Source organism: Heptranchias perlo, chromosome 17, assembly GCF_035084215.1.
Source record: "Heptranchias perlo isolate sHepPer1 chromosome 17, sHepPer1.hap1, whole genome shotgun sequence".
Classification (NCBI taxonomy): domain Eukaryota; kingdom Metazoa; phylum Chordata; class Chondrichthyes; order Hexanchiformes; family Hexanchidae; genus Heptranchias; species Heptranchias perlo.
In genome coordinates, this window is record NC_090341.1 from 15,093,897 (window position 1) to 15,107,968 (window position 14,072).

At 41.9% G+C, this 14,072-nt stretch overlaps 2 protein-coding genes across 2 annotated transcripts in view; one reads left to right on the plus strand and one right to left on the minus strand.

The window, feature by feature from the left end:
- arpc4l (actin related protein 2/3 complex, subunit 4, like) overlaps window positions 1-14,072 on the minus strand; it is a 449,372-nt gene that overhangs the window by 168,256 nt on the left and 267,044 nt on the right. The gene's annotated exons all lie outside the window — the stretch shown is intronic.
- The window catches only part of camk1b (calcium/calmodulin-dependent protein kinase Ib), a 158,389-nt gene that overhangs the window by 116,380 nt on the left and 27,937 nt on the right, over window positions 1-14,072 (plus strand). Inside the window, exon 4 of the mRNA XM_067998561.1 lies at window positions 6,523-6,597. Within this exon, the coding sequence (XP_067854662.1) occupies window positions 6,523-6,597 (75 nt within the window). The remainder of the gene's footprint in view (window positions 1-6,522; window positions 6,598-14,072) is intronic.

Genomic DNA, 14,072 nt, shown 5'->3' on the forward strand with positions numbered 1-14,072 from the left:
CACCAAATATCAGTTATCATTGATAATGGTACCAAATGATGAACAGCCAATTTTAGGCTTATGCACTGTAAGATACTTGATCTTTTGAAAAGAGTGCTCACAGTGAAAGCTCAGAAAGGCAAGGAGTATGGAGCAGTTATACCCGGAATACAAAGATCTATTTCAAGCATTGGATTGTTTGCCAGTGCAGCATCAAATCAGGGGTAATGCGCAAGTTACCCTAGTGATGCAGCCATGCAGAAAGCCATCCATTGCACTGCAGGGAAAATTTTAAAATGGTACTTGGAAAGAATGGAGGACTTGAAGATCATAAATAAATTAAATCAAGCATCTGAATGAGTGAACTCATTAGTAATTAATGATTTTTAAAAATGGTAAATTGCAAATTCACTTGTATCTCAGAAACTTAAACAGTATTATTAAAAGGGAACATTTTAAACATCCAACTTGATTAAATTATGATGCTGTTTGCTGGTGCAAAATATTACAGCAAGTTTGATGCATCCTCAAGTTTTCAGCAACTGAAACTAGATCAAGAAAATTCCAATTCTTATGCATCCAATATTCCTATGGAAAGTTCTTCAAATTTCTCATAGATGGCTGAAGCAACATCAAAATGATAAATAACCACATTGACATATTGATGGATGACATAATAATGTAGAGTTCATCCAAAGAGGAACAGGAGGACAGATTTTGCTAAAAGTCAACTTAAAACTTTGTAAAGATAAGGCCCACCCAAGTGTCTCCCCAAGATATCATCCCTCAGCCTCTTTAGTTGTAATTCCAAAAAGCATACATAAAGAAATGCCACAAATGATTTATGAGGCTCATAGGGACATATAGAAGATGTTAAAACAGTCAAGAGGTATGTAATGGCCCAGAATAAATTAGGACATTGTTCATTTGTTAAAAAAATAATCTTCATCCTGCTTAAGATACAAGACCAAGTCCATCATCAAGTGAACTTCTGTAGTAAAAAGATCTAATTGAGATTAAATACCCAGTTTCCATTGCAACTGTGTGTAAGTAATTATTAGATTCAAGAAGTTCAAGCCTATTATAGCACAGGATCAGTAAGGATGAGCACAAATAGAAGAATAGTAAGGGTTATAAATAATTGCATTTGAGTAAGTCTTGGATTGAGGAAGGAGGCATTGCTGGACTTGGTTCTGGGGAATGAGACGGACCAAGTGGAGCAAATGTCAGTCAGTGGGGGAACATTTAGGGAACAGCGATCATAGTATCATAAGGTTTAGAATAGCCATGGAAAAGGCCATGAACCACTTTAAAGTAAAAATACTCAATTGGAGGAGGGCCAATTTCAGTGGGATGAGAACTAATCTGGCCTGGGTAAATTGGAATCAAAGATCGGCAGGCAAAACTGTAATTGAACAATGGGTGGCATTTAAGGAGGAGATGGTTCAGGTACAGTCTAGGTACATTCCTACGAGGGAGAAAAGAAGGGCAATTAAAGCCAGAGCTCCCTGGATGACGAGATAGAGTAAGATGAAGCAGTAAAAAGGGGCATATGACAGATGTCGGGTTGATAACACAAGTGAGAACTAGGCTGAATATAGAAAGTTCAGAGGGGAAGTGAAAAAGGAAATAAAAGGGGCAAAGAGATAGCATGAGAATAGACTGGCAGCAAATATAAAAGGGAATCCAAAAGTCTTCAATAGGCATGTAAACAGTAAAAGGGTAGCAAGAGGAGAGGTGGGGCCGATCAGGGACCAAAAAGGAGATCTACTCGTGGAGGCAGAGGGCATGGCCAAGGTACTAAATGAGTACTTTACACCTGTCTTTACCAAGGAAGAAGATGCTGTTGGAGTCTCAGTAAAGGAAGATGTGGTTGAGATACTGGATGGGCTAAAAATTGATAAAGAAGTAGTACTAGTACTAGAAAGGCTAGCTCTTAAAGTAGATAAGTCACCTGGTCCGGATGGGATGCATCCTAGGTTGCTGAGGGAAGTAAGGGTGGAAATTGCAGAGGTACTGGCCATAATCTTCCAAACATCCTTAGATACAGGGGTGGTGCCAGAGGACTGGAGAATTGCAAATGTTACACCTTTGTTCAAAAAAGGGTGCAAGGATAAACCCGGCAACTACAGGCCAGTCAGTTTAACCTTGGTGGTGGGGAAACGATAATCCAGGACAGAATTAGCAGTTATTCGGACAAGTGTGGATTGATTAGGGAAAGCCAGCACGGATTTATTAAAGGCAAATCGTGTTTAACTAACTTGATAGAGTTTTTTGATGAGGTAACAGAGAGGTTCGGTGAGGGCAATGCAGTTGATGTGTATATGGACTTTCAAAAGGTGTTTGATAAAGTGCCGAACAATAGGTTTGTCATCAAGATTGAAGCCCATGGAATAAAGGGGGCAGTAGCAGCATGGATACAAAATTGGCTAAGTAACAGGAAGCAGAGAGTAGAGGTGAACAGTTGTTTTTCAGATTGGAGGGAGGGGTACAGTGGTATTCTCCAGTAGGACCACTGCTTTTCTTGATATATACAGACTAAACTCATTTTTTAAATAAGTTACAAAGGTTGAATTGGACTGTCACTTTTATCTTCTGTACCAGTTGTTGAAGCCATCAGAGTATATTTAGTCAACAAAGTAAAGTTCATTGAACTTGACTTAATGGTCTTTATAATCATAGAACGGTTACAGCATGGAAGGAGCCATTCGGCCCATCGAGTCCATGCACGAGCAATCCAGCTAGTCCCATCCCCCCCCCTATCCCCGTAGCCCTGCAGATTTTTTCCTTTCAAGTACTTATCAAGTTCCCTTTTGGACTTGGGTGTACAGGGCACAATTTCCAAATTTGCAGATGTCACAAAACTTGGAGGTGTACTGAACAGTGAGGAGGATAGTGATAGACTTCAAGAGGATCTTGACAGACTGGTGAAATGGGCGGACACATGGCAGATGAAATTTAACGCAGAAAAATGCAGAGTGATACATTTCGGTAGGAAGAACGAGGAGACTCAATATAATCTAGAGGGCACAACTTTAAAAGGGGTACAGGAACAGAGATTGGGTGGTATAAGTACACAAACTGCTGAAGGTGGCAAGGGCAGGTTGAGAAAGCTGTTTAAAAAAGCATACGGGATCCTGGGCTTTATAAATAGAGGCATAGAGTACAAAAGCAAGGAAGTCACGATGAACCTTTACAAAACACCGATTCGACCACAACTGCAGTATTGTGTCCAGTTCTGGGCACTGCACTTTAGGAAGGATGTGAAGACCTTAGTGAGAGTGCAGAAAAGATTTACTAGAATGGTTCCAGGGATGAGGGACTTTAGTTACATGGATAGAGTGGAGAGGCTGGGGTTGTTCTCCTTGGAACAGAGAAGGTTGAGAGGAGATTTGATAGAGGTATTTAAAATCATGAAGGGCCTAGACAGAGTAGATAGAGAGAAACTGTTGCCATTGGCGGAAGGGTCAAGAACCAGAGGGCATAGATTTAAGGTGATTGGCAAACGAATCAAAGGTGACATGAGGAAAAAAAATTTTATGCAGCGAGTGGTTAGGATCTGGAATGCACTGCCTGAGGGGGTGGTGGAGGCAGATTCAATCGTGGCTTTCAAAAGTGAACTGGATAAGTACTTTAAAGGAAAAAATTTGCAGGGCTACGGGGATAGGGCAGGGGAGTGGGATTAGCTGAATTGCTCTTGCATAGAGCTGGCATGGACTCAGTGGGCTGATAGGTTACACCATGGAAGGAAACCATTCAATGATTCTATGATTACAAAGACCACTAAGTCAAGTTCAAAGAACTTTACTTGTTGACTGTAAATATACTCTGATGGCTTCAGCAACTGGTACAGAAGATAAAAGTAACAGTCCAATCCAACCTTTGTAACTTATTTAAAAAGTTAGTTTAGCCTGTGATAACCTTGGGATAACCTTGAGATTTTTGCTTTCCATAGATTTAATCGTGGCTGGACTCGGGATGGTGACCTTGTCACCTGATGACGTGAGCTAGAACATTTCTGTATCAGGATGAGCACCAAGTTACATTTCAGGGATATTAGCTGAAGCTGCTTTTACTTTGGCCTTCGATTGATGCCAGTGCGGCTGGTTCCTCACACACAGGTCTTTTGCAGCTTACAGATTTCCTTTTTCCGGCATCTAGGAGATTCTGGCTTTAATGGAAAAAAAAAGGTCTTCCGAGTGGCTAGACTTGTGAATTGGGGTTGCTGGTGGCTTGTACCAGAAACCACCCTAGCATCCTTCTAAGGCCAGTGTTAAAGCAGTGTTATTTTTTTCTATTTGGGAGCACTGCAATCCATTAGTTGTAGGACATCAATGTTCGCTGTTGTGCACTGTTACAGAAGAAGGATTTTTATTAGGCTGTCGAATGTGAAAACTGTGTCAGTATAACTATCATAAAATACAGTCATTTGTACTCTGTAAAACTTGCACCTTCAACATCTGTGCTGGCTGCATGACAAAATGGCATTTGCATTAATATATAATTTGAGGTGAGATAATGGCCCAGAATTTGCTGGAGTGGTGCATTTTGCAGCGAGCGCTGTAAATTGGATTTATTTACCTCGCCCTTCAGATTGTATTATTTTTGGACCGTAAATCGCTGGAAGTGCGAGTTGATAGTGGCACAGCGATGTCAACAGGGCATCTGGGACCTCATGAACGTCTGGCCCAATGGTCTATCTCCTCAACCAATGAAATTTAAGGGTAGTAAAGAAACAGAACGAATGATGGAGAAGAAAATAAGATGAATTAAAGTCAAATTAGATACAGAAAGAGAAATAAATAGAGGGAAAGAAATAGAGTGGATTGAGTTGAGAGAAAAAGGAACAGAATGAAAAAGTAAGAAAATTTTAAAAAAATTTATGGAACCTCCAGGAACAAGTTACTACCTGCGGGAGTGAGACTCCAGTTTCATTGTTCCCTTTCTGGGACTCCAAGGTCGAGTGGCATGTCAGGACCATAAATCATGTCATTAACAGTGTCCTTTTGACATGGATTAGCAGCCCTAAATGACTGCAGCGAAATTAATTCATATTAATGGTGAAAATCCAGCAATTTCATGTGACACAATGGGGAGACTCACAGTGTGATGGTAATCTTTTGGGTGTGGCGAGGCTAACATTGGCGCGGCACAAATCATCCAGCAAGGTGTGGCAAATCGGAATTTATGGCGCATCTCTTCCTCACCACAGATTGCTGGGTTTTTTTACGCACCAATAATGGCGGGCGCTGTGAACTCGCCATTATTTTTCCAGCAATTTCTGTACTAATGTATCCTTCTCCTCCATAAAATGCACACAGGGATTTTGGGGGTGGGGACGAGGAGGAAAATCTACACATTCCATTAAGATTCTGCATGCCACTTGTGCTAGAGATGTAAGTAATGGGTTTTACAGGAAAATCCATAGTTTTAAACAGGCATTAAAATTGCTTTTCACAGACAAACATGCCTTCCAATGTTAACTTGCACAAGATTTTAAAAGCATTACAGGACTTCCTGATACTGCCCAAATCTATCTAAGTTTGCTCCTGTGCTGGTGAGCAAGTGTGTGTTGAATGAAACAGCTTTAATCTGTAAACTATTGGTATTCTTTCCATCACGATTTTCCACTCACTGAAAGCAATAGTAGCCAGTTACTGTAGCATTCTTCGCTCACTGGCACAAGATTGTTTTAAGCAGGTAGGAGGCTAAACATAACGCTTTTAAAATCACTTTCCTGAACCCTGATTTAGTGAACAGCCTTTTACAGAAATCACCACCACCAACACCATAAAGAAACGTGTCTGTTCAAAACCGCTGGCATTACATCCAAGACTATCCTCAATTCTGATTCTTTGCTGGGTTAGCAATGATCATAATTGTGGACTGCATTTTTGCGTGGGAGGGTGTCAGAAATCGGATGACATAAAGCTGCAGGGTCTCTGAGTCAGTGTGCCATGCTATTTATTTGCTGTAAAATTATTTTTTTAACTCTTTCAATGCTGACCTCCTGAGGGGAACTGATTCTGCTATTCTGTTGCTTAAGATTGCTGCAGCCACTGTGTTGCTTTTCTCTGAACACAAGCTGTAATGATGCAATGATAAAATGTAGCAATTATAAAATAAATAGGGATTACAAATAAAATTACATTCAAAGTAGATTCATAGCGGGACCGCGGGAGCAGCAGCAACATTCTTAAGATCGACTATGCAGTGAGAAGTGGAATACAATGCTCCAAACAGGATGAAAGTGACACATGATAGAGATCAAGTGTTGTGCTGTTGGGTAGTAACCCTTTTGGTAGAATGTTGGGCTCTATGTGCTCGAGCCTTACTTCGAGCACGTTAAACGAGGGGCATCCCTCATGACTACAATACTATCTATTTGTGGTCTGAATACGGAAAACTGCTAATTATATTGTGGAGGTAACTGCTTCAGGGCTTGAAATGCATAGTGAGGGGGGGAATCTCCATGCAGATGTTTTAACTTATTCTTTAGGGTCAACAGAAAGAGAATAGTTCTAATTACATTATTTCTTTCAGAATCAAGCACCCAAACATTGTGTCATTGGAAGATATTTATGAGAGTCCAACACATCTCTACTTGGTGATGCAACTGTAAGTATTGATTGCACATTTCACACATCTGCATAGTAATACAGTTGTAACTATCTATCCACTTCAAACCATATTGTATGTTCACTGCTAACTGTTTATTGTACATGGACTTGGTAATACAGGTACAACTGTTCATCCAGTGCGAAATATCTACTCTACATAGATCTGGTAATATAGCTGTAACTATCCATGCAGTGCTAACTGTCTGTTGTACATGGACTTGGTAATACAGCTGCAACTATCCATCCAGTGCAAACTGTCTACTGTACATAGACTCAGTAATACAGATGTAACTGTCTATCCAGTGCTGTTTATTGTAAGTATCAATATTCCCCAGGATGGGGTGTAAAATAACTGTGGAGTCTGTAATAAACTCTGCATGGTATATATTTTAAATTGTGTGGTATATATTTTAAATAACTTGTGTAAACTAGATTATATATAGGGTGAAGTAAAGTCTGAAGTGTGCTACAAGACAAAAATGCGCTGAGACACTGGATGATGCCCTACACCATTAAAACATTCCTACCTTTTTCATGTTATATGTGTGTATATGTTTGAAAGTATTATTACTGTGCTGATACTGACAACAGGGGCATGATTTTAGCCCGGTGCCGGGAAGGGGGCGGGGTAATTCCTGAAGGGAAACCCGGAAGTATGGGTTTCCCGAATGTCTGTATGATTTTGATGTAAGGACGTTTTTTTTTGCCGGTTTCCTGCCTGACAGGCCAGCCTGATTGACTGGCTCTTAGTTGGACGGGAGAAGGGGAAGGAAGAGGATGTGATCAGGAAAGTGTTAGATTGGTGGGAGGGGGGGTGCCGCCAGTCATCGGGGAGGTCATTCGGGGGGTGTGGGGGAGGGACGAGAGCTGTCAGTCATCGGGAAGGTCAGGGTCAGGGAGATCGCGGGGTCGGAGATCAGGGTGGGTGCCGCTGCAGGTAGGCATGGTTGGGCCTGGGGGAAGCACTCCTGCTCCTCCGGGCCCACAAGCTGTGCTATAATGGCACTTATCTGCAGTTTCGAGCCATCTCACCACCTCCCACGTGGAGTGAAGTAGAAGGCACAGGGATCACAGCCTCCAGGGGCTAAAATCAAAAAAGCTTTGAAAATGGAGGCCCACAGCCTCCTTAAAATCTTTTAATGCCCGACCCGCCTCCTGAGAGTGGGTTGGTTGCCCATCCCTTGTCCTGCCCCCGTGAAAACCAGAAATGGGCGGGTTGTTGTTCGGGTTTTAGATTTTTGTAATTGTTACTGTTCCCCCTCGCCCCCCAACCCACCCATTTTTCCAGGCTAAATTCATGCCCTAGGTTTCTATGATGGTAGGTTACAATGCTTGTACCACATAGTTAGGCTAATATTGATGGGTTGATTTTATGGCTTTGTGCAAGAGAATAACTTCTAATACTTTCTGTATTCACAGCTTGTATTTTTAATATAGCTTCAGTAGAAAGAGCAGAAGTTCTACTCACCAAACTTAATGGGCTCCACAAGCCAGTTTCTAGGAATACAAAAGTGGCTTAAATGTCACAAATGAGCATTCTTTGCTTTCCCTCTTTGGTACCACAAAATCTGCTTACAAATGTCATGGTGGTGGGCGGGGGGGTCGCCCACGAGTATGATTTTGGTTCATCATCTGAGTAACTGACTGATCTTCATTGTGCCTGCTTTAGAGTGCATGCACCCACTGGGGTAGATCTTGACTTTGTGCGATAGTGTAAAACGGGTGGTAGCGAGTCAGCAGCACGTTCTACATCTCTCCCCATTTCTAGTTCCATTGACTTAAGTGGAAATAAAAAAACGGGAGAGATGTAAAATGGGCTGCCAACTCACTATCACCCATTCACACTTATTGCACAAAATCAAGATCCATCCCACTGTGTTATGAAGTAGACATGCCAATTCCCCAACCCTTTTCCTGTCACTCTTTCTGTTTTCCCCCCCACCACCCCTTGTCAGTACAGACACGTGACTAGGTTTAAAAAAAAGCTGCAGGCTGGACCTGGAGAGGTTCCTGCAAATTTAGACCCCTTTTAATGATTATTCTCACATCTGGCCCTTTTCTATGGGCTCCACTGGCTCAAACTGGTTTGTTGTTGGTTGGTGCATTGAATCTCGGGGTTTTAGTGGGAGATTGATTCCACAGTGATGCTCTTCTGCAGTCAGGTGACCTTTTTGGTCCCTACTATATGTTTTGTGTTACGCTCCCTTTGGTTGAGACATGTTGCATTTTGAGTGACTCACTAATACATTGCTGTAGGTTCTATTTTGTTCATATGTTTTGTTTAAAATTTGAAAAATAATTGATTTTTAAAAAATCAACGTCAAACAAAGCCAGCGACCATTCTATAGGAGTTAATCCACATTAATATTGAGTGCCAGTTAATGTGCATAATGTGAGCTTTGAATATAGTTGAAAAAGCTCTGATGTTTCTGGTCTGTAATATTCATAGGGTGTTCATGTTGTAGGAGTGTGTGGGTTGGGTAGTGGGGGTCGATGTCATCTTCTTGTGTGCTGCTCCATGGGGAGGCAGTTGGAATCTATGACCTCTGCTGGCTTGTGAGTGGTGTTGACGACTAATTACAGTGTGGGAGAGCGAGCTGTAGACAGCTTGTACTGTACATGTTGACATCTGAGTCATATGCCCCATGTGACTTAGCAGAATCAAGAAAAACCTACTTTTGAGTGTTTTTTGCCATTTTCTGACAGGTTTCATTATAAATTACAACTTTTTCTCCTAACAAGAACCATTCATCCTTGAACTGTACGGACTAAAATGGATTCAAGGGAGCTTCTTTAACCTGTAGGGACCTGCTGAAGTGAAGCTTTATTCCCTGTGAAGGACATGCACCAATGGGGCTTTTAATCCCACATGGCCTCTCCGAGGCTTTCACAGGGAGCTTCTTTAACTCCGTGTAAAGGGCTTACTGCAGTAAGGCAGTGTAATCCAATGAGGGGTGCTTTGTTGAGGCTTTGTAAACCTAGGGGAAAAGGAACAGCTTTCTTAAAAAAATAATTTTTATAGTATAAATAATGAGATAAATGAATCATCTGTGTTTTTGGATGGTATTATTTGAGGGAGGAATGTTGGCCAGGTTACCAGCAGAATTCCCTGTTCTTTTGAGCCATGGACTCTTCAACGCTTGCGAAATAGGCAGACTGGCTCTCTGTATAATCTCATCAGAAATTGGCACCCAACAACACTGCACCCCCTCAGTCCTGCATTGCAGTATTAGCAAGGATTATGTGGTCGAATCCTGGAATGGGACTTGAGCCCACAACTTTATGGCTCAGAGGTGAAAGTGTTACCTACTGAGCCTGGGCTGAAGGTGATGTACAGCCTTCTACCTTGTACTTACTTTTAGATAATCTTTTATCAACTCACTGTTAGAAATGTCACTATTGCCGTTTGATTGCTGGCAAAGTTGATACTTGGTTAAAGTTGCTCTTTATGATGATTTGATGTGGCAGTGGGTTTGCATGGTGCCCTTTAACTTCTCTGACTTGGGTTGACCTCCCTGACCTGGATTCAAATATAATACAGACTGATAGTACGAAAGTCTACTTCTGCTAGTTGTGTAAAATGATTTGGGCAGTCTACAAACATACAAACAATAACGGACAGGAAAAGACCCCACAGCCCATCCAGTCTGTCCCACACAATGGTGATACTTTGTGCATCACACAATATACACTGCTCCATCCCAGCCGAAACCATGTGATTTCCTGGGAGAGGCGAAAAACCAGATAAAAAACCCAGGCCAATTTGGGGAGAAAAAAAATCTGGGAAATTCCTCTCCGACCCCCCCCCCCCCCCCCCGCCTCCTGGCCAATCCAAGCTGTGATTATATGGGCTTATGGTGCAAACTGCCCTTGTATGAATCAACACTAATTGGTGCTTGGTTGTCACCTCATTTAGAGAGGACGCAAGGATGACTGGTATGGAAAGTGCAAAATAGTTCACAGTGGGAGGGAGGGAGATTGTTAGCTGGTTGTAGAGGGAGCTTTACCATCCCAGCAGGCTGCTCTTGACTTGGGAGCGGATGATGCTGATGCTGCCTGTGAAAAATAGAAAAGCATTAAGGGAGTAACTTTGTGTGGCTCTGCTCCCAGCACACAGCTTTGCTGGCAGTAGTAGAGATGGGAGCAGAGGCTGGCAAAATTATCCTTTAAGTATTTTTGTTTTTTTTCGTGAGTACAAGTGAAATCTGTAGGATGAGTTCTGTACAAACAAATCACTTTGTAATCATCAGCGTTGGTATCTTTAATAACCATTGCACTTTGCCCATGATCCTGCTAACTGCTTATTATAGTAATGTTTTTCCCATTAATTTTCTAGCCTATCTCACTGCTTTGGATCAATTTGCATCCTCATTCACATTAATTAAACTACATGTGAAGTTGGATTTTAAAGGATTACATTGAACTAAATTACCAGAGAGTAGATGGAAGTTATGATTGGCTGTAAGCCATTAATCTGCCTTTAATAATTTAATTAAGTCTGTCTACTTCAGCTGAATGAGTGCTGCTCTCATGAGTGGGATTTAACTGCAGCCTGAATTAATGGAGATGAATGGCCATTATCTTCAAGTAGGGCTGATAATGGAGATTGGTCATGCAGTCAGTGTGAAGGGGAGATTGGAAACAGAGTCTAGGTGAGAAGTATATTTAGGAAGGGCAAGAGACTAGGACTAGATGGGTACAATGTGTCCATTCCAGATTCACTTGCCTTTGCTCCCTTCCAAATAAGGCTTCCGTTATCTATCATCTCAACCTTGACATGTCCATCAATGTCCTTGTCGTAGAATCTTACAGCACAGAAGGAACCAATTCAGCCCATCATGTCTGTGCCAGCTCTTTGCAAGAGCTATCCAATAAGTCCTACTCCCCTGCTCCTTGCCCAAAGCACTGCAAATATTTCCTTTTCAAGTATATATCCAATTCTGTTTTGAAAGTTACTATTGAATCTGCTTCCACCACCTTGTCACGTAATGCATATTGGCTATTTCTCTCCACAGCCAAATCCAACTATTCCAGGATTATTCTGGAGGGTAAGGACAGCGCCAGACTTTTCCATGATGAAATATCGCTTCTGAGCTTCTTCCTTTGCTCCCTCCACCTTCGCCACAATGTCACGTGTGTGAAGCTCATAGATTTCCTCATTTTCAAGATCAAGACTATCCATGTTTCCTCCACCTTCCTGTTATCCCTCATACCATTCTGTAGCTTTCTTGCCCCCTCCCCTGCCTTCACCAGGCATAGCTCTTCAACCTCCTGTGTCCCCCAACCCTAGTCCCAACCATATAATGAAATCTCCTAAATCCAATACTCACTGATATTGTCGAAGGCTCCCTTTCCTTGGATTCCATTCCTCCTGGCAGTCAAGTCAGTCATCATTAAATGTCACCCTTGACCCTCCATCCTATTTTCAACCTCTGTTTAGTCCCATTCTTTTCTTTGGTTCCACTTCTAACCGTCACAATTCAGCTAGTATACCATTTGCATTGGCTTTTCCTCCCTTTCCAGGATGATGACCTCAGACGTATCTCAAGTTCCCATCATTGGTCCCACTCCTTTTCCATATCTGTGTGTTCCTCCTGAATGCTTACATCTATAGATTTGAGGTTACTTCTTTCACCTTATCTTTGTTCAGGGTTCTTCCTTCCTCCCATCCCTCCTTTGTATCCATTTTTCAGCCCTCTAAAGTGTTATGTGAATGCAGGTTATTGTTGCATATGCTGTTGGCAGAACTTGAGTGGGCTGCATGCTTGGGAGGCACTGGAGACCGAGCCTGGATGGGTAGTATGTTTAGGAGAAGCTAGAGACCGATCCTGGGCAGGTACTGACAACTGATTTATCACATTGTAAAGAGCCACTTATGTTATATAATTGAGGTACACAAATCTGCTCTGGATGTAACCTCCCCTTCCTTCTATTTTTAGATCTTACCTAGGAATCCTGGGTTGGTGGAAGATTAATTAACCCCATCTCCTCCCTCCCCCTCCCCTCCCCTCCCCACAATAAAGAATTGGTTTAAAATAATTGAAGTCTTTTTTATTTCTTGAATATTTTAAGATATTTCCAATTTAAAATTGTGGGGCAGCTTGTTGTAGACACGCCAGGTTGGATTTCCCAGAATGGATGTCTGCTGTTGTATGTGACGAGTCCTTCATCCAACTTGCTTAGAACAACCATTGTTTTTTCATTGACCGTTTTGGATGCCATAAAAATGTCCTTACCAGTCGACTGTTAAAATTGGGAATTTCTGAGCTCACCCAATGGCTTGTAAATAACTACACTGCCTGTTGTGCTACTGAGCCACACAGAGTAGAAAGGTCCCAGGTTTGATCCCTGGTCTGTGCTCAGTTAGCTGATCTCAGCTGTGGCAGTAGTAGGGATGCTATAATTAGCCTCCATGCTTCTGGACTGGGGAGAGAAAAATCAACGCGTGTAATGCCTCCTAATCCGTATTTAGGGAACTGTGGTGTGCATGTGTGTTGTCGTGTGCGTACACGTCAGCTAAGAATCTGTTCGGGCTCCATATTTGGCAAATGGTCTCCAAGCTGCCAAATGAATAATGGCCAATTTGATGAGAGTGCTGCTGGACCCCGTGGTATGATTTTGGAGTGGGAGTAGTTGCCTTCAGAAGAGGTGCAGAAAAAATTGGAAAATAATTTTGGAATTTTTCCTCAAAGGTTACGTTGAAAGTCCTTGCTGCTTATACCCTTTAATACATGCCGGGTGCTGCTACTATGCTAATTCTGCTCTGAGAAAGTAGAGCTGTAATCAGTTACATGTCAGCACCTCTGCAGTGATCCTTTCTGTAAAGGTTACAGTGAAGGGTTTTGTTTTCCACTTTCGAACACAATAAGGGTCAAAGGGCTCAGAGACAAAAAGGCGTTGTTTTAAGATGTACTTGATTAGAAATTCCAACCGAAGTATAACTTCTTGTTCGGTCATCTAATTGAGTGCTCCTGAGGCTGTTGGTAGCAATAAATTTGTTACAGTTTAAGCAGAGTGTTGTTCAGGTCCTACCAGCACAAATGCACCGTCACATGCTGCCGGTCATTGTTACTGCGCGCAATCCTGGTTACACAGGGCTGTTCTTCGGAGGAATTCATTTTCATGTAGATTGCTTGTGGACATCAGACAGTGACAGCCGCACCTACAGGATACAGCCCTAATGTCAATCATTTACTGAATTTAATACCTGATGTCTTGGCTTAGTCCCCTTTTAATTAATCAACTTATTCACTAACCAATTTATTCTGCTGTTGATCCAAGGAAGTAATGAGGTGAACTGAGATCTTCTGACCTCACTCTGTCCTTCGGTGATGTCTTCGGAGTTCCAAAGAGTATTCTTTCAATCCTCTTAATATCCTTTTTTTATCATGCAGATGAATTTAAAGGGCTAAGCATAGCTGCCCATAGTCATATTAACTGCTTGAAAATATAATTCAGCTTCTTCATAATACA